The sequence below is a fragment of the Larimichthys crocea genome, chromosome I, assembly GCF_000972845.2.
Source record: "Larimichthys crocea isolate SSNF chromosome I, L_crocea_2.0, whole genome shotgun sequence".
NCBI classification, from domain to species: Eukaryota; Metazoa; Chordata; class Actinopteri; family Sciaenidae; genus Larimichthys; species Larimichthys crocea.
The window spans coordinates 16422535-16447382 of NC_040011.1; the positions used below are offsets into that span (position 1 = coordinate 16422535).

Sequence of the window (24848 nt, forward strand, 5' to 3'; positions counted from 1 at the left end):
CCCTTACACAACATTTATTCTGAGAGGGTTCATTTGCACCAAGGTCCTTAGACAGTGGATAGTGTCTGTGTGAGTGAAAGGGAGACAGTTATTGTTATTTTTTCATTATAGGCATTGATAACAAGTTAACAATATTTGCATGCCTGGGGACATTATGTGATCCTGAGCACTTTTTCCCTTTATTATTGAAGTGATATCAGATTTGGCAAAATGTGTTGTGCATTTATTTCCATTTATCTCAGCATTATGAAAATTGGGGTTTAAGTTTTATTGTTATATAGAAAATAAATCTGGCGACTAGTGGAACATCCAATATTCAAATGCTCTAACAGACTGTACCTAGTACTGTTAGTATTATTATAGTACCTAGTACTGTTAGTACTATGCCTTCAACTTACTTCACTGTTAATGTAGCCACCAAGGAAACTGCTTTCAGTTGCAGAGCTTGCCTTTGTCAAGACTTATTTAGTGTCAGTCATTCTTAATCATTTACTCAGTCTTTAAAGCAAGACCTCCCTGCAGCAGTGGTCGCAGAGGCACTGGTTATATTGCTGTCGAGGTTTGATTGACGCCTCCAAAAGATCCCTGTCAGGAGGGTATTTTCGACCCGATTGATGGTCACAGTGCTTTCACACAGCTCAAAGACTGGTAGGGTAAACTGCAACTGAGCTGGCTAATAACTTCTATCACTAAGGGAGTGATTTGTGCCCCTCTTTTGGCTGCCAGGCATTTTTAATGTGATCAAGCTAAGCACTGACTCACTGGCATATTTAAAACACAACTTGTAGCTTTTTGTCAATCCTACCAACAACTGTCATGTTGCTCAGAGAAGTACACAGCTCTCGTGTAGCATTATAGATATTTTGAAAATGAAGCCACAAAGCATCCATTGCATTTAAGATTTGACACATTGGTTGCTCAGTCTGCAATAAGACTATTTTCTGGTCATGGAGCATCTCATAACAGTTTAATAATACTGCTTAGTTCCACTTTTAGACCTCTTATGTTCGTTGCCTGCAGCGTCCTGTCTACATAGCTGTGGGAAATAAACAATGATGGTTATCAGGTCAAGGCTAAATTTAAAATTAAACAGTGTCATGACATACTTTTCATATTTTTGGGGTCAGCTTTGTTTAAGTATTCAGTAGCTATTTTCTTCACTGTTTTAAAGAGATGTGAATGCATGTAAGTACACAGCGAGAGACAGGTTTACAGCGAGACAATGCAGGTTTTGCTCAGTCTGCTATATGCTAAGTCTACAGCCAAGCTAACAGCTCTGCGGGGCTGTGCTTAGCGATTTACCATGATATTAACAATATCAAAGTATTTCTGATCCTGATGATAGTTTAGTTTGTTGATTAGCACTAAACGAAAGGCACAACCACGGCTAAAGAGAATGTCATTCTATTTTGATGTGGCTGAATGACGCCTGGGTGCTCAAACAAGCCACCTGTCACAGCACCCACCTGTACAATTATTCCATAATGCATAACTTTAAGCCTTAATATCATTTGAACAGGTGATTCTGCTGTGAAGTCAGACATTTTAACATGAGGGCTAACAGAAACTGACTCATTCTGCAGCCAGCCTCAAGTGGCCATTCAAGGGACTGCAATTTTTTTAGAACCTTTGCATTAGCTTCACTTCACAGCCACAATGCAGTGGTTGCCTTGGGGGAACCGCTGTGAATTATAATTCATCATATGCACATAAATATCTGTGTCAAATTTCATGGGAATTGATGCAAAATCTGGACCAATGTAGTGGACAGGCCAACTGACACAAAGTTGTGTTTAAAACAGTGAAATTATTGCAACAGTTTTTTGTGCTTGTAAGCGGTTTAGTTTGATAGACACTGTCTTGGTGTTTAATTTTAATTAGGTACTGATTTACACTTTAAATCACCTATGTGTTAATCGTCACCTCTCATAGAGCCATGTGGTAATGCTCTGATCATTTGCTGCAGCTCATGATCCATGTGACAAGGCGAGAGTCATTGGCACAGGTCTGAGTACAGCAAAAATCAATACCAATTACACCTATATCGAAGAATTGTCAAAATTAAATGCCCAGGTGTCCCTGTTTGAGCGGCGCCAGCCAATAGCTTTGTTGACTGAAAGGACAACCACAAAAAAAAAAATATATATATATATATATAAATCAGGAGTGTACCTGCTTTGTAGTCTTTAACTGACCATTAACCTTGATGTTGACAACTTCACATGAAAAGAGAACGCACGTAGTCATGATGCCGCATAAAGCCGACATCTGAGAAGCTGTACCACCGTTGCATCGTGCTCGGCAGGTTTTAGCGTCCTGGGTCTGCGCTGCACAGCTGGGCTTGATTTATGCCGCTGACAAGGCCGTTTCTCTCCAGCACAGCGCACTGTGGGGAACCTAAGGAGAGACAGCCTTTCAATTTATCTCAGACAACCCTCCCTCCTCCACCCAGTACACTTCAGGGTTTTTAAAGCAGTCAAGAGCATAGATCAACACCTGAAGTTAGGTCCCACCCCCCTTGTCCCCGGCTCAGAGGATATGGTGACCTCACCTCTTTCTCCGCACACTTGCCAACATTCCAGCCTCTCGCCCGCAGCGCTGTTAGCGACACTGACGTTTTGATACAATTATGATTAGAAACATCACCTGCAGGTAGGTCGATGATGGTCAATGCAGTTCGGAAATAGTAACACCTCACCTTTATCTGTGAGCTCAGCGTGGCCGGCAAACACAATATCAAACACATACCCTGCAGGACTTTTTTCACACGTGCTTTTTTTCCATTGAGTTGACTGGTATTTGGAAGTAAATGGCCACTGCAGTGCAGATTGAGCAAGCTGTGTGCGTGTGCACTGAGCAGTAGCCTCTGTGTATGGAAGGCCAGGGCTGAGACTAATTATATGGTGAAATCACCGTAAGCTTGTGACGATCTCTCTTCCTGTGGTCTCACGGCTGAGTAATTCCACTGATAGAATCTTAACCCCTATTTTCACAAGCCGGTTTTATTTGCCCTGTTAATTAAGTAGAGACGGATACAGGCCTCCGCCCTGCAGTCATGCTACCAAACAGCCATGGCATCTCAGAGTCACTAAGTATTCATGAACGGTCCTGGTTTGAAACTCTCAAATCAGAATCTAAGCTGTGATTAGGCATATCGCTTGCGTGTTGAATTTTTATGAGTGCGCTCCCACTCTTCGACGGCACTAGCGAGTTAGTGTGTTTATGTAGAAAGCGAGCTCGCGTGATTTTTACTATTTAAACGCGAGCTTCCTGCTCCTGCTGTCACCATTAGAAACCCGTTCCACATTCCAGGCCCTCGCATTGAGTTCAAAGCTCCGCTGCTCTCGACGCACAATTTTCCTGCCTTTTTTTTTTTTATTTTATGTTTTTTGGGACTCATTATTTATATCGTGACAGTTTCCGCTCACAATGTAGAATTTATCAAACACATCAAAGACAAAATATGTCTGAATGAAACATCAAAACGCGGCTTTCAAGTACCTTTTTGATTGTGAGGATGCTCACAAAAAGGCAACGTCTGCATCTGTTAACAGCGTCTCAAAGAGAATGTAAGGAAATAACAAAAACAGGTTTTTACTTTGGACCGGGCTCTTTCCTGCGATTTCCACTTCACAGTGCCCGTGATAGCTGCTCTGTGACTGATGTTATTTGTCTCTTTCATCTTGTCACAGAGGCAGGGAGGATCAACGTTGCACAGCCCCTGTCCTCGGAGGCTTGATCTCACTCAAAATACACACCTGTGTGTTTTTTTTTTTCTTCTTTTTTTTTTTTTTAGGATTACACGAGTGCATTTGGCCATCTCGCCTTGTTCAAAATAATCGCCTCCTTTAAGGAGAATTATTGCTTGTGTCCATTAAACCTGTGTGAGGCAGGGATGAAAGGAGTGGCACTTGTGTTCATCTTGCACGTGAATTATTGATACCTGGCCCTCCGCCGGCTCCTCTCGGGATGGAGGTGGGAAATGTCTCCTCGCGTAATGGGCATACCGTGCAGACATGTTGTCTGGGCAGAGGGAAGAGGGGAAAGTAGGAGCAAAACTGAAACGTGTTAATAGTAAGCCTCCATCTCTAATTCACCGCTGCTCTGCCTCAGGATGACTTCTACTGTATTTGACCTCATCTGCCTCGTCTTCCATTAGTTTCAGCTCGAAATGACGAACACTTGTGCAGACAGCCGGTCTGCTCCTCTTTGTGTAACATAAGTGAAAAGGAAAGTGCCTCCCCGGTCTTCAAAAAAAAAGGAAAAAAAGTAGACGATGCGGTGAATGGCTAAGACTAGTGTTACTGCTGAGGATTTAACTCTCTAGAAGAACCATTGTGCTCGCATGTGGCACCACTTCGCCTCCTCTTACAAGATGCATGGTGCACAAGTCTGGTGATAGCTATTTTGTCCCTGGGGATAAGGGGATTGTGGATATACAGCAGAGCCCGATGCACAAATGCAGGTACTTAGTTATGTTGAGGCTTTGTGCCGGTTAACCTGAACTGGGTCAGAGCTTGTTCTAGTTCAAATAATGTTTTCCTCTTTGTTTGCACTCGTACTGATTGCAAAAATAAAAAATAAAAAAACGACCGCTAGTTCATTGATAATAAATGCACATGTGGTAGAATTCACTTAGTTCACACTTTAGAAAACATGAGTCATCAGACAAAGTTTGCTGCACACACAGAGCGCAATGTAATTAACGTATCGCAGTTGTTTTTAATTGTGCTTACTCTGCTCAGGGTTATGGTCAGTTGTAGGACTGTGGTGCCATTTAATGGACCATTTTCTTCAAATTTATCGGCCTCTGGCTTTGATGTCATTAACTGTGGGCCATCCCACACAGCGATATGCCCCTCATGTAACTGATTGCCATTGTTGGCCACTTTGCATTCAGCACTTTTCTCTCAGCCTGATATAAAACCATGAAAGAAGCCTCCACTCAGCAGTAGCGTGTGGTTTTTAGAAGTAGATTCTCTTACACTAACCATCTCTGCACTTTCTTATCACTTGTGCTGCTTGAAAAAGACCTAATGTAGACACAAGAGAGTCAGGAGGGTAGAATATAACACTGTGTCACCCTGCATCAACCACATTTCACAAGTACACCCAGTTAAACGCATCGCTGGTGCAAACAAGAAAAGAGCCCCGCTCGCGTAACAACAGTGAAAGCTGATGAACTGTGCCCTGTGTCATGTGTCACTGGTATTAAACTCTCTTCTCCTCAGTTCATCAGTTATCTTTGACTGTCAAATGCTTGATTTTGAGTCAGCCAAAAGCTGTAGAGAATAAGGTTAACCTGATTTGAGGGCGTGACATCAGTCTGGAGAGCTGATGTGCTCATACATAAAGGCTGTGCCGCTTTGAATTTTGGTCCTTTTGAAATGGTAGTTCATTAAAAGCAGTCAGTAATGATGGTAAAAGGAATAGTTACCAATGGGTCATCTGAAAGGGTGTAAATCTTACTATTTTTCTTTGTAGTGAAGTTATGAAAAAGGCTTTTCAGCTACTTTGAAGTAGCTATCATCAATAGTTTTATATAAAAAGGTCGATCTCATGACACCTTGGTACAATGTCTTTGCTTTCAGCCCAGAAACTTCACTTTTTAGGCTCGCTACCGTTGCTCACATAGTGCCGTTTTCAGCCCACAGGCAGCGGTTTTCAGTGAGAAAGCTCTTTACCGTACGTTACCTGCTCAACATCGAACAGCAGACAGACAGAAGTTTGCGACCAGTTAGTGAATGCGGTAGATTTGACTCGCTAGAGACCCAGATATGTTTCTTAAGACCAAACCAGAGGTAAAATGAGAGTGAATGTTTGATTTACATTCACCAGGTGGCCTAAAACACGACTCCAAATGAAAGATAATGTTGCTCCACATCTGGTGGAGCAATTAGTGCTTTGCAGAAAGAGCAGTGAATATAAAGTGTCATAAAAATGTGCAATTTGTCAAATGAAGGGGGTTAAATCTTAGTACTGCTGTTACTCCCACTTAATATGATTTGGGAAATTTGACACTGTTTCTCTAAAAACCTGTAAAAATATTTCAATTCTGAGACAAAAAAGTCACCAGCAGTCTCAGAAAACAGCAGGTAAGATACAGAAACACAAATGTTCACCAGCTGGTTGATAAGCTTGTCTGACAGTCAGTGGATTTATCAGAGCGTTCTCTTCCGAAGCAGCTGCCCACTGTGGTTGGAAACAAGGCTGACGAGAGCTTTGAGCGTGAACTCTAAGCAAAGCAACACAATTTTGGACTGCAAACCCAAAACAACGAGATAAAAGGAGCTAAAACGCTCTGCAAAGCTGAGAGAGACTGCAGAGTTGGGTGATAATCTCTGAGGGTTTATCACTTCGAGCGGCCTCTTTCACATCACACAGTCATTTCACCCATCGTTAATCTGAAGATATCAAGCGGTTCAGCTTTAAGTGTGCATGTCCCTGCACATGTAAGTAAGTCAAATTTTATCTCTACAGCAGCTTTTAAAACCATGTTACAAAGTGCTGCACAGGATATAATTACAGAAATAAAAGTAGCATAAACAGAGCAATGTGCAATAATTAGAAAAATTGTGAAAAATAAATTCCAGGGAAGGAAAGTTGGTAAAGTTGTTTTTAGTCTTAGCTGCTCCTAAGGCAAAAGCACAATTGCCCTTGGATCTGTGGAGGGGACAGGCTACAGATAAGATGATTTGAGAGGCTTAGAGGTGGAATAAGGATGCAAAAGTTCAGAAATTCGGAGGACCTTGTATATAATAAGCATTGTCTTGTATTCTTTCCTGTCCTTAATGGGGAGTCAGTGAAGGGATGTGAGGGTAGGTGTGAAGTGGGCTCTGCTTTGTTTTGGTAAGTGCCCTGGCTCCGCAGCATTTGGCACATTTGGGACAGCACTTCTTGGCTGAGGCAGGAGAAAAGAAGGTTGCAGTAGTCAAGAAGTGAAAAAATAGTGCATGGAGTATGGAATCATGCACAGATGTATAAAAAAAAAATACCACCATTAAAGAAAATCACTCGCACCCCTGTCATTAATTCCTCAGTTTGCTTGAATTTTCTAACGGTTGCTCTGACTCCTTTGACTCTGTTCACAGGTGAACGGAGCACTTTAGCGGCCACACATCATTTTACCCCTCTAACAATCAAGCTGACGCCATTTCATATTTACAGTTTGCAGATTCAGCACTGCATTCCAGATAATTAAAATTCAGTGTGCTTCGATGACTTAGTCCACCCTTGATTTCCCACAGTACTGCGCTTTCAAGGGCACAATTTCCATTTTTTGCTTGTTATTTAGAAAATGTCAAGTTTTGTTAAGGCCTTTTGACCTTTTTTGAAGCACTCGTGGCCATTGTATAAAGGCCACGGAGCCACCCTTGTCCTAGATATCTTGAAGTCATGTGTTGAATTAATCACCTCTGCAAATACAATCCTATTTCTCATTGTTGTCATTTGCAAGAAGCAGAACTTAATTAGAGACATTGAGAAATGTTCTCTGCTACCGGTTAGTCACTTATCTTTGCTGCTATGTCAACCCTGTGCCATGCAGTTCAAATTTTACAATATATACAGAGCAGCATTTGTCACTTATAGGGCACGCAAATGCTACAGCAGTATTAAAAATTGAATTTTTTTTTTTTTTTACTACAGGATCAACATTCTGGGCAACGGTAACCTTCGTATATGGAATGCAACCAAATCTGATGCCGGTCTCTACACTTGTGTGGCAAGAAACCAGTTCGGCGTGGCGAGCAGCACAGGAAGCATCACAGTTAAAGGTATTTCCTATCCCCTCGTTACATTTCATCACTGTCTCTGTTGTGGTTCTGTCAGCAGGGACACTGACCAATAAAGTACCGGACACCTTTCTCAAATGATGTTTTCTCACTGACGACACGTCGACTTGTTTGATATTTCATTCGGCTCCTTGAAAAGCTAACCACAAGTATATATGTATAAATAAAACATGACAGAGACGCTGATTTGTTGATTTGTGAAGCCTCCCACCATCTCGCTCTATCCGTCGTATAATAAGTCATGAGAAGCTGGCTTTTTTTTTTTTTTCCTGTGCTGTCATCACTAGAGAGACAGACACACCTCGGTCGCTATGTCTGTTTGCAGAGGTGTTGAAAACATTCAGCTCACTGCCTCGGTGCCTCAGTACTGTCAGAGGACATGCAGTGTGAAAAAGACCTCGTGTTGTTAGATCATCTGGGCTGGGGGTTGCATTTCTGCTCCGGTGCTGTGACTTATTATGTTTCAGAACAGACAGAAAGAACTTTTTAGCTTTTGGGTTGACTCAAACACTTGTTCTGATTATCAGATCACTTTTCGCGTTTTATATGATTTATCTGTTGCGTGCACTTAAGTCGACACAAGATCAAAAGCTGTTAAAAAGCAGTTCATGGAAGCAAATGGTCTTAAAGATCTTTCTGGGAAAGATCTTTAAGACCATTTCAGTTGCAAAATTAAGAATGTAATTGTAGCTGCTTCGGTTAAATCAAACATAAAGCACCATGGAGAAATGCAGAATCAATAATGATCCAGAAAGAGCTATGATGAAAACATGAGGGGGTTAGAGGGTTAAATTCACCTTGATATTTTTAGAGAGGCTCAACTCAAATGAACAATTTAGAACTGAAATAGTCTCTGTGATTCTTTCTTTTTAAACATCATCAGCAACAATGCCAATAATGCACTTTTTAGTAACATTGATAGTTTGACCATGCCTACACACCAATTACATCTAAACTTATTTCTAATAAGAGATGCAACGCCTACGTCTTCAGTAACAAACTTAAAGGTATTAAACCAGCCACTAAAAGTTCAATTGGCATGCAAAACTAACTTTCACCTATAATCACGTTAGGAATATGTTAAAAATGGCAAGATTTCATGCTGTTAACTACAGAACTCTTAACCACAGGCTCCCTTCCTGAAGCCTTGAAATCTGCAGCCATCAAACCTCTCAGAAAAAACAAGTAAGCTGGTTACATCTGTGATTATAGAACAACTGTAATTACTTTGCTACATTTCAATCTGGATTTTGGCCCCACCACGGTACCAAGACACCCCTAACTGTCTTTTACCATATGAACCTACTCCTTTTGATCTGGCTGCTGTTCCCAGAGTGCAAACTGAACATGGAGAAGCAGCATCTAGTCAGTGCACAACCACAGAGATGCATCAAACGTGTACCAACTTTAACTACTGTTAAATCTAGGTTCAAACCACTGATGTTTTACCTTTGACTGAACCTTTAATACTCATCATGAACCATCCCACCCTCTTTTCCTGTATTTATACCTCCGTTCTGAACGTTTTAATTCATTTTAGGTTTCCATATTGCGTTTTAATGTTTTTATGCTGTTTTCCTTTCTTTTTTTATGTTTTAAATGTATTATGTAAAGCCTTTTGAATTGCTTTTGTGTGTGTGAAATGCACCTAGCCTTGCCTTCATTTAAAATGAATGTGAGCTGGGTATAAATTGCAGTGCATTGAGTGGCTTTATTCTGTGCACACTGCTGTTTTTTCTGTCCAAGGGGAATAGTGTTCTCACCTTGTCCAGTTTCTGGGGGATTTTCTGACACATTCAGTGAACTATAGCCTCACCGTGACCCCCCTTTTTTACAGAGGTTGCTCAGTTCATTTGTGTTATTGTTATTTGTTCTGCCTTGACCTTTGTTGGCTGGCTTGGTGTGGATTTATAGAATTATTGATCTCCAGTATATTGGGCTTAAGGAGAAAAGTTCATGGCTCGTATTTCTAAAGGTTTGCTATAGGTTTGCATGTATATTTTAACTGATTATTGGAATATTCACATCATGTTGGTTTAAATAAATCAGTCAGTTGCCATTGCATGCTCTCAATTTCCCTGCATCGGCATATTCTGAGATGTTAAGGCGAACCGCTCGGCACAGCACATTTATTCTCCTAAGAGAGAATGTGGTCCAGTGTAAACCACATGTAAACAATCAGCACACACTGATCGTTTGGTGTTGAGAAGACATTTCACTTGTTAGTCATTGAATCTTACAGGTAAAAGCAAAAAAAAAATAACGTAAAAAAATTGGTGCCAAAATCTTTCCAGTTCTCCAGAATCGATGATGACAAGCGCTGTATGTTTTCCACCACTCTCTGAAGTCAAGTCATTTTTCTCTCTAGAAGACGGAGCTTTTTCTTCTTCTTCTTTTGTGGTTTATGATTTTTGCTCAAAGGTTCAATCGCCTCTCTTTCGTCTTGTCTTTCTTCTACCAGTTTGGAATCTGTAAAAATCCTTTGAAATGCAGTGTCAACGGTGCAGCAGTCTGCTGAAGTATCTTTTTTCTCTACTCATATTTTCCAAGTAGTTCCTATAGAAACATGAGTTCACTCTTAGTTTGTGTGGTTTATTGAATACTGAATAATGTCAATACAACAGTGACTGTACAGTGTATAGAAGATGAATGAGTCCTGTGCTCTGTATATATACAGTAATCCCATTCTTACAAGAAGACACGGCACATAATATTATAATGGAATTTTTTAAAAAGTCCCGAGCAGCTCTTTCTTCTGTAAATCACTATCAAGGCATGTTTCCTTTTTTCTGTTGAATTATGAAAGACAGATTTCATGTATTATGAATGCTTGAAAGTCAGCAGCAGTCAAGGATGTGGTGTGGGGAGAGCTTAGAGTGCACCTTGCTGCTGATTTATGCTGATGCCTCACTCTGCCTTCCATTGACGACTCTGTCTTTCCGCAAAATTAATCAGTAACCTTTGCATAATTGAAGTGAAAGGAATTATCAGTGTCAAATGTCCGTGTGTTTATATTTTTGCACATGATCGTCTTAATTTTAAGCACAGGGCCTGACTTGAAGGCAGAATGAAAAGCCCAGTGTTGCTACCCTCTGCCAGTCACACTCACACGCTCTCCTTTTACCCATTTATCACACACTGTGAAATGAAAATGGTACAGAACCCCCAGCCAATCAGTGTGTGTGTGGGGAGGGGGTGTGAAACCTGCCGCTCTCACTGTAGGTTCAGGTTGATGGCCTATATGTGATTTTCCAATCAGGCTGCAAAGAAACACAGCCGCGTATGTCTTCTCAGCATAAACAGACGGTGCCTTTATCCACTTATTATTCTTGTGAAAGGGAATATGGGTTTTATTTGACACCCTCTCTCACTCGCTTCCTTTCCATCATCATATGTTAAGGCTGTTTTCTGCAGCTGATGTACAAACGTTCCTGTATATGATCTTGTGCCTATCTGTCACAATCGATATTGTTTGGAAAATGGGACGGGGTAATTTACATGCACTATTTCATTGAGGATTGGAAACCTGTTTAGCGAAGGAGAAATTTGTGTTGCAGGAGCAGCCCTTATGGGAGATGACAGTAGTTTATTCAAATTGACTTTGGTGATATGAATGCTGAAAAATACCTGTCAAAAAGCATTTGGCGTCTCCTGCTGTGAATAAGCAACCTAGCAAACAGCGGAGGAGCAGTGACAACAGATGAGCCCTGTTAATGTCCCCATTACTCCAACACTGGGGGGATATTAGCAGATTAATTGCACTTGATTATAAATGTACTCCCTGAATTTTGATTACACTGGAGATGAGCCGCTGCAATTAGGGTTGCCTCCGATCATTGCAGATGGTCAGTGAACTCAAAACTTCTGTGATCATACTGTGCTCACTTCTGTTTACCTCTGCAAACCCTGAAGGCAATTCGTCTTTCCAGCACTGTGACACAACACTGCAGCCATTTGCTTCAGAGGTGTTTGGCAGGTAAAAGTAGAGTATTTTGCCGAAGTGGTTATTCTATCATAGTCTTTGGGTTTCCACTTGTATTTCAGGTACTACACACTTTTTTAGTCGTGGTAAATGCATCGCTCTAGGGATGGCAATATCTTTTTTTTTTTCCAAGTCCAAATTACTTTCTCTAATGTCACCATAATGTACACATATATGGTTTCTAATGGAATCTCAATAACTATTGAATGGATTGCCTCAGGACGAGTTGTGCGGTGATCCCTCATATTTTCCTCTACCGTCATTATGAGATCAAAATTGTAATTCATCCGATGCTTTGGTTTCTGGCAACATACCTCCTGAACTAATACCATCCCCATCAGCCTCAGCTGTGCTTTGTGTTTAGCGCTAATAAGCAAACATGACTAAAGTCATGTGGCGCAAGTCTCAAGCAGGTCCCAAGTCATTTGGGCAAGTCAAGTCCTTAGCTAAGGCGAGTCCTACTAACCCTCCAAAGTTTCTGCTGTCTTCTTGCAGTATCCAGACCTTATAAAGAGAAAAGTCAATTAATTAATCGTGATATTATTGGATATTATTTATCTAAGCCATTCTTCTTTTTCTCCTTTCGGCTTTTCCCTTCAGGGGTTGCCACAGCGAATCAGTTGCCTCCATCTAACCCTGTCTTCTGCATCCTCTTCTCTCATACCAACTACCTTCATTTCCTCTTTCACTGCATCCATAAACCTCCTCTTTGGTCTTTCTCTAGGCCTCCTGTCTGGCAGTTCAAAACTCAGCATCCTTCTACCAATATATTCACTATCTCTCCTCTGGACATGTCCGAACCATCTCAGTCTGGCCTGTCTGACTTTATCTCCAAAACCTCTAACATGTGCTGTCCCTCTGATGTACTCATTCCTGATCCTATCCATCTTGGTCACTCCCAAAGAGAAGCTCAGCATCTTCATCTTTGCTACCTCCAGCTCTGCCTCCTTCAGTGGCACTGTCTCTAGACCAAACAACATTGCTGGTCTCACCACAGTTTTGTACACCTTACTTTCATTTTAGCTGAAACTCTTCTATCACACATCACACCTGACACTTTGCTCCACCCGTTCCAACCTGCCTGAACACACTTCTTCACCTCTTTTCCACACTCTCCATTGCTCTGGACTGTTGACCCTAAATACTTAAAATCCTCCACCTTCTTTATCTCTTCTCCCTGTAACCTCACTCTTCCACTTGCGTCCCTCTCATTCACACACATGTACTCCATCTTGCTGCGGCTAACCTTTATTCCTCTCCTTTCCAGGGCAAACCTCCACCTCTCTAACTTCTCCTCCACCTGTTCCCTGCTCTCACTACAGATCACAATGTCATCAGCAAACATCATAGTCCATGGAGATTCCTCGTCTGTCAGCCTGTCCATCACTATAGTGAACAAGAAGGGGTTTAGAGCTGATCCCTGATGCAGTCCCACCTCCACCTTGAACTCCTCTGTCACACCTACAGCACACCTCACCACTGTCTTACAGCCCTCATACATGTCCTGCACCGCTCTAACATACTTCTCTGTCACTCCAGACTTCCTCATACAATACCACAGTTCCTCTGGGCACCCTGTCACAAGCTTTCTCCAGATCTACAAAGACACAGTGCAGCTCCCTCTGACCTTCTCTGTACTTCTCTAGCAACATCCTCAAAGCAAATACTGCATCTGTAGTAGTCTTTTTTGGCATGAAACCATACGGCTGCTCACAAATACTCACTTCTGCCCTTAGTCTAGCTTCAACTACTCTTTCCCATAACTTCATTGTATGGCTCATCAGCTTTATTCCTCTGTAGTTGCCACAACTCTGCACATCTCCCTTGTTCTTAAAAATGGGCACCATCACACTTCTCCTCCATTCTTCTGACATCTTCTCACTATCTAAGATCCTGTTGAACAGCCCAGTCAAAAAATGTACTGCTATCCTATCTAGACACTTCCATACCTCCACAGGTATATCATCAGGACAGAGTGCCTTTCAACTCTTCATCCTCTTCAATGCCCTCTCCACTTCATCCTTACTAATCTTTGCTACTTCCTGGTCCACAACAGTCACCTCTTCTGCTCAACTCTTCAAAGTACTCTTTCCATCTTCCCATAACACTACTGGCACCTGTCAGTACACTTCCATCCCTATCCTTAATCACCCTATCCTGCTGCACGTCCTTCCCGTCTCTATCTCTCTGCCTTGCCAACCTGTATAGATCAGTCTCTCCCTCCTTACTGTCCAACCTAGCATACAAGTCATCGTAAGCTCCTTGTTTGGCCTTTGCCACCTCAACTCTCACCTTATGCTGCATCTCCCTGTACTCCTGTCTACTCTCTTCAGTCCTCTCAGTGTCCCACTTCTTCTTAGCTAACCTCTTTCTCCGTACACACTCCTTCACCTCCTCATTCCACCACCAAGTCTCCTTATCTACTTTCCTTCCAGATGACACACAGTCGTTGTCCAGTCGTTTGGAAGCACCTCCTGACCACCCAGAGCCTGTCTCAACTCCTTCCTAAAAGTCATGCAACACTCTTCCTTTTTCAGCTTCCACCATTTCGTCCTCTGCTCTGCCTTTGCCCTCTTCATCTTCCTCACCACCAGCATCTTCCTACACACCACCATCCTATGCTGTCTGGCTACACATTCACCTACCACTACTTTGCAGTCACTGATCTCCTTCAGATTACACCATCTACACGATGTAGTCTACCTGTGTGCTCCTACCTCCACTCTTATAGGTCACCCTATGTTCCTGCCTCTTCTGAAAGAAAGTACACTACAGCCATTTCCATCCTTTTTGCAAAATTAACCACCATCTGTCCTTCTGCGTTCCTCTCCTGGATACCAAACCTGCCCATCACCTCCTCGTCATCTCTGTTTCATTTATCTAAGCTGTTCTTCTAACCTAATTTGATGACTCATGCACAGGAACAGGCATGATGATGATCTAATTAGGTAGCATCACGAAGAGCTTGTCATCATGAAATTTTCATTGAATTTCTAAACTGAATTTGTAAAATGACCACAGAAAATCATTCAAGACATCATCTCCCAAGTACATGTCAAGTCTCAGGTCATTTATTTTCTGTCAAGTCAAGTTACAAGTCATCAAACCAGTCCAGTCCAAGTCACAATGACTCAAAGCCACATGCTTTAATGCGCTAAACTACAACGGTGAAACTGCCATCTGATCCTACATGCTAAACATCGTCATGTATCGCTTGTTACCATGTTTGAATTTAGACTGCCTCATGGAGCCACTAAGCATAGGTTATGTTATTAAAGAACTTTTGTTTAATGAAATAAGTAAGTCTTGCTGTTCCAAACGACCCCACTCCAAAGTGGAGTGGAAAGCCGCTCACATTCACTATGTTGCCTACTTGTACACATGAAAAGTGAAGGAAATATTTGTGTAAAGAATGAAGAAAGGGGGTTTAAGGGAGAAACTTGACCCCTGCCAACTTTCTCACCTCCACACACTTGGCCAGTCATTGAACAAAGTGGGCGTGAATGTCGCATTATCGGTTTTGGGAAGTTTTGTCATCTTTTGGCTTTTGGAGGCGTAAAACATCTCAAGATAAGATAAATCATCTGTTCAGTTTACTTACGGCTCTTATTATTGAATAAGAAGAGAAATGGTCCTAAAACATAACAGTATTTTTTCAAACCATACTCTGGGAGGGGCTTTCTCCAAGCGGACCTCTTGGACCATGTTGACTGCCAGCAACTATGTGAAACAAATGCGATGTCTGACTCCCAACAGCCATATAGAAAAATAATGTGCAGCCATCTGTCTGATCACCAGCAGGTTGCTACAGATGTGCCGCTGCACAGCATATGAATACCGTATTCAGTAAATCTTGTATGTGTCTGTTGAAAGGTTTTTCCCGCAATTGAAGTTTGTCCTTGAGGAATCTCTGGAAATTGTGTAGCATAAAAAAAAAAGCACATAGGAGGAGTTTGCGCTGTGCTGATGTAAGCATTCTTCTTGGTTTGTTAATTTGAAAAGCAACCAGAGGAAAAAAATGTTGTTGGAATGATTTCTTTTCACTACATTTCTATTCCAAAAATACCTGAGAGATATCAGAGGGCTGAAAAGCTTTATGTTCAGCAACATGGAATGTGATGCATTATGTTACAGTGATTTATGTACCTGAGCCTGATCTGTACCGTGAGATTTTGTAGAGCCTTTTAAAGAAGGCTTTTGACCTCACAGTGAAAATACATTTTCTTTACGAATGTGTGTTTGTATTGAACCTGCATCTCTCACAGTTCATCTGCGTGAATCTCTGTTTGAAGGACTTAGAGGGTGAGGGTGAAGCTTTGCTCTGGTAAATTTGTTTTCAAAGTCCTTGCATCACATGGCCCGTGGCTCTTCGACACCCTGCTTTTTGCATTATTCAAGCTCACATCACTCACCTTGTGTGAAAACTATAGTGTTTGTGTCTCTGTGTGTGTATGCACCCAAGGAGAATACACTCTTACACCCTACACTTTCAGACCTTCACAGCCTGGTAGCTTTCGTGAGCATTATTCATGATGGCTTCTGTTTGTGAGAAGACTGGTGAAACAGGCCATGTGAGGCATGACAGTACACGTCAGAGAGGAGCTGGGAGTCATTTGGTAACCGTGAGCTCGCTCTGTTTTGTTGCTCTACCATATGTTATTGTTGCATAGCTTCTCTGAGGGTTCCCACTGTGAGCGGGTGTCAGTAAGTCATCTGTTTGCTCCATCACCTCTGCCACTTCCTATGCCCTAAAATGGCATGTAGTTGGTTGTAGTCTAACTTTGTCTTGCTTAAATCATAAAATATTCATCAATTTCTCATTTATTTAATCATTAAGCAATGTTGGGGGCTCCAATGGACCTTGAATGCAGCACTCATGGAGAAAATGACTCCTTCGGTTGTGTGTTCAAATATTAAAATTCACGTGTTGATCTCACAGTCATGACAGGAGTTTCTGCCCTTTATTAGTAGCAAAGGAAGACGAAGAGTGGCAGTGTTTTACCTTGTTAGAGGGATTATAGGGTGGAGTTCGGAGTGAGTGGCCCACCAAGCACATTGACTTTGCAAGAAAGTTTCCTGAATAAAATGATCTAATTTAGTTCTGGTTGTAGTGAAAAATGGGTTTAAAAGTCTAAACCCATGTAAATATTCATTCATTATTATAATTATTGAAAACTTTATTCTGCTTAAATGTTAAAGTGTATACTTGTATACTTCAGCTGACCCTTTGTGCTCTGGCTAAAAGATTGTTAAGCATACAATACAGCATAGTGAAATCAAGCATTTAAAAATGTCTCTTGTCCAGAACTAAATGAAATCATTCTTTCTGTGAAGATCTCAGAAAAAGCTGTTCCAATAACTTACAGCTGATAATTTCAAAATAAAGCGTTGACGAAATGAAGGTTTTGTTGACAATACCTGAATAGACCTTGTAGATTACAGTTTTATGGAACCATTGTTGGAAGACAATGACAATTTTGTCATATTATATATGTGGACCTGATTTTCTAATTTTTTATTAGTTTACTAATTATTTTTTAATTAATGTTTTGTGAACAACAACATCATGACTTGTTGATAAATGAGATTTTCACAGACTGCAATTTGCAATTCATTTCGTCAAGTGTAAACCTGAGCCTTTTTTTTTTGCCTGTATTGCACAGAGGTCATTTTGTTTAGTCATAAAGTAAATGCATTCCAAATTATCGACCATGAATGTTATAGCCTCCACTCAATGACGGCCGTTAGCACAAGTGTGTTTATAACCTTTTTATAAGAACACTCCTACATTGCCAGGCAGTCACAGGAGTTTATTGGCCGACTAAACTATCGCCCCTTGTTGGAGAAATCTCACCTTGAACACTTATATGTTTAATGAATGTTTAGGTAGCTAGTGTTTAATCTATTTACTCTCAATTATGCATGTGAAACAACAAACAACAGACGACTATGGAGGGGGCAAAATCTTCTGCATCTTAAGTACAAACCCCCCCACCCTCAGCAGCACTTTCTGAGGTGCCACCCAGTCTGTCTCTGCACGTTAGCACGCTTTCCATCTTGTCTCTGATTGACCCCTGTAAGTGAGTGGGTTACTATCCTCTCGTTTACAATGGCAGCAGGTAACAAGGCATTATACAAGATAGAAATCAATCAAATTATGCTCAAGAGTCCAGTGTGTGGTTGCGTAACCAACCTTGGTTGTCCATAATCCGTCACAAATGATGACAGAGGAGGGTAATAAGGGAGCATATTCCCACTATCATTGTCCCAGTGAATCCCAGGAGGGATTCTAAAGCCGGGCAGCACACACAAAACCACAAGGAGAGGAGGTCATGTTGGATAAGAAATAATGAAGGAAATAAATGTTTATAGTATGTTTCCATGCTGCAGAGATAGAGGAGGAAATATTTTTGATTTTAAGTACCTGTACATATTTCCTGAGCCTTTTGTTTCCTCCGGCTTTTTTCTGCTCACATCATTTAGAGAAACTGTCTCACCATGAAAACCACTGTGAAACAGTCCTGACAGTTTTTTTGTTTGTTTGTTTGTTTGTTTGTTTTTTTGGGTTTGTTTTTCACCCTTTACATCTCTTTGCTGTCCTTTTTCCTTCCTGCACTTATACCTCTACAAGGTATAGCCGGCCTTTAGAAGCACAGTGGACAGAGTCAACACAGACCCTTGAATACCTCCTGTGTGTTATTACGACATCTTTACTGCACCGCCATCGCTCACCATTTAACCCCGGCGGTAGAGGACTGTGGTTCTCAGACACACTTTCATTTTGTATATGACAAAACCTACTGGCTGATAGCATTCTGGCCTGATATCAGAAAACGACTAGATAAATCACATTGGTGGCGTACATGTGTGTCGGGGCAGAGGGAGAAGGGGGGCCAATACAATGAAGGTATCGAATTCACTCTGGATGAAGACTGCACTGCCGGCACTTTCTACATGAATCTATGCCTGTCCAGGGATCATTTGCCATGGTTAATTTAGTCTGTGTGCTCTGACTGGCAAATTCAACCAAGTAATCACAGCACCCCCAAGAGGGAGACAGGTGTTGTACACTCATAGAACAAAGCCTCTCCCTCTCATCTCGCCTCCCATGTCCTTTCTCCTTCCCTCCACCACTGCTCACACACAAGTGCAGATAGGGGACGCTTGCCTTATTCCCTTGTGATGCCATTGTAATGCACTGCAGACTTTAAAAGAGAGCAGTTGCAACTGGAAGAAGCGCTCACTGCTGTTTACTTGTTTTCCTAGTGGGGTGTTTTGGGAATTTCAGACCAATCGGGGGGGAGTTCCGGCTGAAGGCTGAGCTGGCAGTGACACATGGAGGCTTCTCAGGATGCAGGAGAGACACGTCTCCGAGTCCCCACAGAGACGAGCTCAGGCCAAAACTAATACCAGTTATTGTAGCTGTTCGCCCTAGTTTGCTGTGTGCTCTGTCCCATATATCCTTCTATTAACTGCATCTGACATATCCATAAGGATGATGGAAGGGCTTGGCTTTTTTGCAACGCCATTTCTTGTGCAGTGTGTTTGATCAAACGTGCACCCATGTGACTATGTGTTTCAGAGCCAACCATCATAACCACGCTGCCATCCACGTTGGACGTCACCGTGGGGGAAAGCGTGGTCCTGCCCTGTCAAGTGAGCCACGACCCGTCCCTGGAGCTCAAATTCACCTGGTTCTTCAACGAGCAGCTCATCCACTTTGGAAGCCACGGTGGATTTTTTGAGAAAGTGGGCGGTGTAAGTGCATGATCCCTTTGAGGTTTTTAAACTGCTGGAACTGTTGTGGGTTTCCAGTTTCCACACAATTGAGGATTGAGTGGGGGATAAGAGATCTAGTTGCCACAGAGGTTCTCAATTTGTTTTCAACCAAGGACCCCTTACAAGATAGAAAATATACCAGAGACCCCCCTAATGTAGCCTTTTTTATAAAGCAACTTGATGAAAGCCAAATTGAAATGACTGCCAAGACATAAATTTGTATGTAGCACCCGTTCACGTATTTCTAAAACCATACAAGTCACATCAGACATTGGTAGACATCTGTCAGATCTACCTACAGTAACCAATATGACACTTGAAATTCCAGTAAAAATATAAGTAAGAAACTATTGCATTCAAACTCTCCTTACACCAAATTTAACATTAACATATGTGAAATTAAGACCACAGTAGCTCTATAGAATATACAGTAAGTATAGATTCCTGTTCCCGCATATGAAACTATGTTAATGCGGGATTTGTTCTCTGCATTAGAAATGAGTCACACATTATAATGAAAAGAGTCTCTGCATAACTGACTTTTTTTCACCTCCATTTTTTTTGTAAGTCTAAGAATGTGTTGCATTTTCCATCTAAATCCACGAGTTGTCAGCTTTGCCAGCTGAAGCTCTAAACACATGTCAAACTGAAGAGTCTAAAAACAGGCTTTTTTTTTTCTTCACCCGTTTCTGTACAAAACTTTCCAGCACCTTAAAATCCATGCAAATCTGCGCTCTGAGCTAGGTTTCCCTCTTTGGGTTGTTGATATCAAGCAATACCTCATGCTGATCTCCCCAGAAGCTTTCAGTGTTTCCCAATGACGTCCTTCAGAAATGTTTTTCAGATGACCCGGCAATACATAAAATGAACTGCTAAGAAACAAGCATTATTATGTTGTGTTGAAGAATTCCCATTTTATTAGCGTGAGTATGCTCTCCTGCTACACAAAAGGCATTGATTTATTTTTCAGCCCCTTCAGAGATTTCACAGTATAAAGGTCAAGAGGTGACTCTGAAGATTCATTGGTACATCAATATTATACTTCTTCTTCTTCTCTTAGCAGGGTCATAATAAATTCAGTCGCAGTGCAGAGGGAATGTTTGTATCAAGTGCATTATTTATGGCCAGAAAATTGCTGCCTGTGGTTTATTTTATAATGAAATTTACATACACACCCTACAACCAGTCGGCCGCCGTACACTTTAAAAGGTTTGTAGCTTACATCTCAGCGTGTGATACACAGGTTTATTTTTTCCTGAAATAAAGAAAATCAAGGCACTTTCAAAAGCTGTAGGCATAAAGAAAAAAATTACAGCACTGAGGTGTCTTTTCTTGTTTTTTTTATGATTTAGGAGCTCCTTCTAGCATTATTTACAGCCACCTCTATCTAATAAATTGCCGTACACCTACCCTTACATTAATTAAGCTACCAGCCACTCCAGTTCCAGTTGCCTTACTATTACAGAACCTGCCCCGCTCTACTCCGATGAAATGATAATGTAGGCGCGGGAATTTGCAATTAGAGATGGAATAAAAGGCTCCGTGGAAGAACTAACTGTTTAGTTTAGCCATTAGGCTTCTCCTTAGAACTGAAACTGCTCGATACCACAGTGAAAATCAAGCTATTTGAGAAAGTACATTTTTGTAATTATTGTGATAAAATAAAAGCAAGTGTGCTCAACAGAGAGATGCACTTCTTCTGTACTTTTATGGAAGGAAAGGCTGCATGAAGAATTATGGATTTATTTGTCGCGATACACGTACATAAGAATGAGCTTTCTGTTTAACTTGTTTTGTTCCCATATGGCAGGAAAGTCAGTATTGTTCTTGAATTACAATAGCTGGGGCTTACCATGTTGCTTATGGAACTCTGTGTGTGTGTGTGTGTGTGTGTGTGTGTGTGTGTGTGTGTGTGTGTGTGTGTGTGTGTGTGTGTGTTTTTGTGTGTGGTTGCGCATGTGTTGAATGACAGCAGCATTCGGCAGGAGACATTATGATTCGAAATATCCAGCTGAGGCATGCAGGGAAGTACACGTGTGCCGTGCAGACAAAGGTGGACAGCATTTCCATTGCTGTTGACTTGGTTGTCAGAGGTAAGCCACAACAATGGACGTTCATTCTGCTTTTTCTTGCACTGAGAATTTACCTGCTTGACTACTGAACACATTCTTTAGCTTCCCTATTTTTAATGGTTCAAAACATTTAAATAATTCATCATTTATCCACTGCCAAAGAAGGAAGGGGTTAGTTGTTGGTGATTAGTGCTTACAGTGACCGGTTGTGGCTCACTGAGGAAGAAGTAAAGGGATCAGATGAAAAGAGAGGCAAAAAGAATTTTCTCTCTTCAAGGTTTAAAAGGAAATTTGCTGTCTAATTAGACCAAATAGCTCCCTAAGGTTTCACAGTGAACTGACTTTGCTACAGTAGCCGCAGGTGCTAAAACCACAGCCACTCTCTCCGCCATCTTTCCATCTATTCCTGATTTACATTTCCTCCCCCTCCCTCCCTTTTCCCCCCTTTCCTCCATCTGTCTCTCTATCTTTCCTCTTTCCTGCCTGGCTATGCCATCTATCAGGTCCCCCGGGCCCCCCCACCAGCATCCATGTAGAAGAAATCACTGATACCACTGCCTCTCTGTCCTGGAGGCCTGGTCCTGATAATCACAGTCCAATTACGGCATACACCATCCAGGCCAGGACACCATTTTCCCTCGGGTGGCAGGCTGTCACCACAGGTAAGCTCTCTCCATCCAGCCGTGGCTTCCTTCAATCACGTGTAGGAGGAGTCACTCTTCATTCTGCCTCGCCTGTGAGAATATTGGAGATGTAATTTTTATCCCAGCACCAAATGGTGCGCAATCGTAGCATGACCATTGACCGCCATTTTATCTGACTCCTGGGAGTCCTGAAACATGGATCTCATCCTGATGATGAAGCTTGTTGCCAAGGCTGTAGTTTGATATTGTAGTTAAGTGATAGCACCGGCATAATTTTTCCCCATATCCTCTTTAATGGGGCCCTCGGCATTCACACATGACTTGTATAATGTGCATTTATCCCACACTGTATACCTTGCTGTATTGATATTTTTGTGAATTAAGGACACTTTGGTCTAAGATAGTTTTACTAGCCTCATTGATTTACAACATCAGGATCATATATTTGAAATGGAACTACATTATGACCTTGCAGGTAGACAGAGCTCCTCCATCAACAGAAAAAATCGACTTTTTGTCTTTTCTTGTGGAATCATATTTGTTCATAGTCATAAGTACCAGTCAAAAGTTTGGACACACATTCTTATTTAATGTTTTTTTCTTTATTTGTATTGCTCTAGTAGCCATGCTGGCCCTGAATCCACAGAGGTTAGAACCAAAAATCATAACTTATGACTCAGGATTTGTTCTGTGTATTAAAAATGAGTCACACATTATAATGAAAAGAGTCTCTGCATAACTGACTTTTTTTCACCCCCATTTTTTTGTTGCTGTCAGCTTTGCCAGCTGAAGCTCTAAACACATGTCAAACTGAAGAGTCTAAAAACAGGCTTTTTTTTTTCTTCACCCGTTTCTGTACAAAACTATCCAGCACCTTAAAATCCATGCAAATCGCTGAATCTGCGCGCTGAGCTAACAGGTTTCCCTCTTTGGGTTGATATCAAGCAATACCTCATGCTGACCAAAGTAAAGATTTCCACTGGTCTAATGTCCATTCTTTGTGGTTCTTGGTTGAAGGTTCTCCTTTTCCTTTTAGTCTGTCTCAGTAGTGGGTTTTTTGGCAGTAGTTAAACTATGAAAATTCTTTCAGTCTCTGAACAGTTGATCTTTAGATGTGTCTGCTACTTTAACTCTGTGCGGCACTTTTGTGGGCTTTTATCTGAGGTGCTGTTAATTGGTGATTTCTGAGGCTGGTAACTGTAATGAACTTATCCACTGCAGCAGAGGTAACTCTTGAACTTCCTTTCTTGGGGTAGTCCTCATCAGAGCCATTTTCATCATAGTTAAATGTTTTTTGCAACTGCACTTGAAGACACATTCAAAGTTCTTCAGACTTTCCAAATACACTGACCTTAATGTCTTAAAATAATGATATAAGGACTGTTAATTTTCTTCACTTAGCTAAGCAGTTCTTGCCATTACATGGATTACTATAGTCGTCAAATAAGGCTGTTTACTGTATGCCAACGCTACCTCATTAAGAAGGCTAGAAATTCCACTAATTAAATTTTGGCAAGGCACACGTGTTAATTGAAAACCATTCCAGGTAATTTGCTCATGAAGCTGGCTACTAAGAGTCTCAATTATAAAACATATTTTAGTTTTCTTGGCTTACCACATTATTTCATATGTGCTATTTCATAATTTTGATGTCTAAAATGTAAAAAGTAACAAAAATAAACAATTACCATTGAATGAGAAGATATGTCCAAACCTTTGACTAGAACTATACATTATATAGTGACTTTGATACTTTGCCATGAATCCAGCGACATGCACATCATGTTTTATCACTCACATTACTGAGTTTAATAATTATCTCAAACTAGTGTATCATAGTGTATATCCTGATATGTGATTATAAGTGATCTTTATTGGTGTTTTTTGAGTTGGTGTGGGCATCATATGTCCTTGTGAAGGATTACACCTGTCCTATGTACCTGTGGTGGCATCCTACCAGGCCTGTCAGCCTGGAGGACAGTCTGATGCTGATGTTAAGCTGACACACACACACACACACACAACGTACACTCACACACACAAAGTTTCTTGATACTGATGGGGGCACTGTGTTTCATGCCAGTTCCTGAGGTGGTGGGGGGCCACCAGCTGACAGCTACAGTAATAGACCTGAGCCCTTGGGTGGAGTATGAGTTTCGAGTCCTGGCAAGCAACACCATCGGGACCGGCGAGCCCAGCAAACCATCTAAACAAGCAAGGACAAAGGGGACCTGTATGTACTGCATGAACATAAAAAAAATCTCCTTATGCCTCTCAGAAATGTATCTCATGTTTGTTTGTTCTTACCTTTCAAGACATCATTTACATAATTTCTTCAAAGGAAAAGGAATAAAGGACATTAACAAAGGACAGTAACATCACCTTCAAAGTTCAATGGTTATATTTCAGAGGGGTGGGGGTTAGGTTTAACTCTACAAAAACTTGTACTTGCACTTGTACCAATTAAACAAACAAACATGTAAATTAGTGGCTTTAGATGTTCTGGCAGGCTGGATGACTTATTGAAATGAGGATTGTGTGTTGGTGTGGTCAGTTCTGTTCCATAAGAAAGTGATAT

The 24848-nt window shown here is 41.4% G+C and overlaps 1 protein-coding gene across 4 annotated transcripts in view; it reads left to right on the forward strand.

The window, feature by feature from the left end:
- Positions 1–24848, forward strand: part of cntn4 (contactin 4) — a 161663-nt gene that overhangs the window by 125952 nt on the left and 10863 nt on the right. For 3 of the 4 annotated variants that reach the window (XM_019267281.2, XM_019267283.2, XM_027277526.1), the window contains exons 12-16: positions 7648–7775; positions 19358–19533; positions 21527–21647; positions 22130–22288; positions 24354–24503. In XM_019267281.2, coding sequence (XP_019122826.1) covers positions 7648–7775; positions 19358–19533; positions 21527–21647; positions 22130–22288; positions 24354–24503 — 734 coding nt within the window. The remainder of the gene's footprint in view (positions 1–7647; positions 7776–19357; positions 19534–21526; positions 21648–22129; positions 22289–24353; positions 24504–24848) is intronic. The other variant, XM_019267282.2, reaches the window with a different exon arrangement.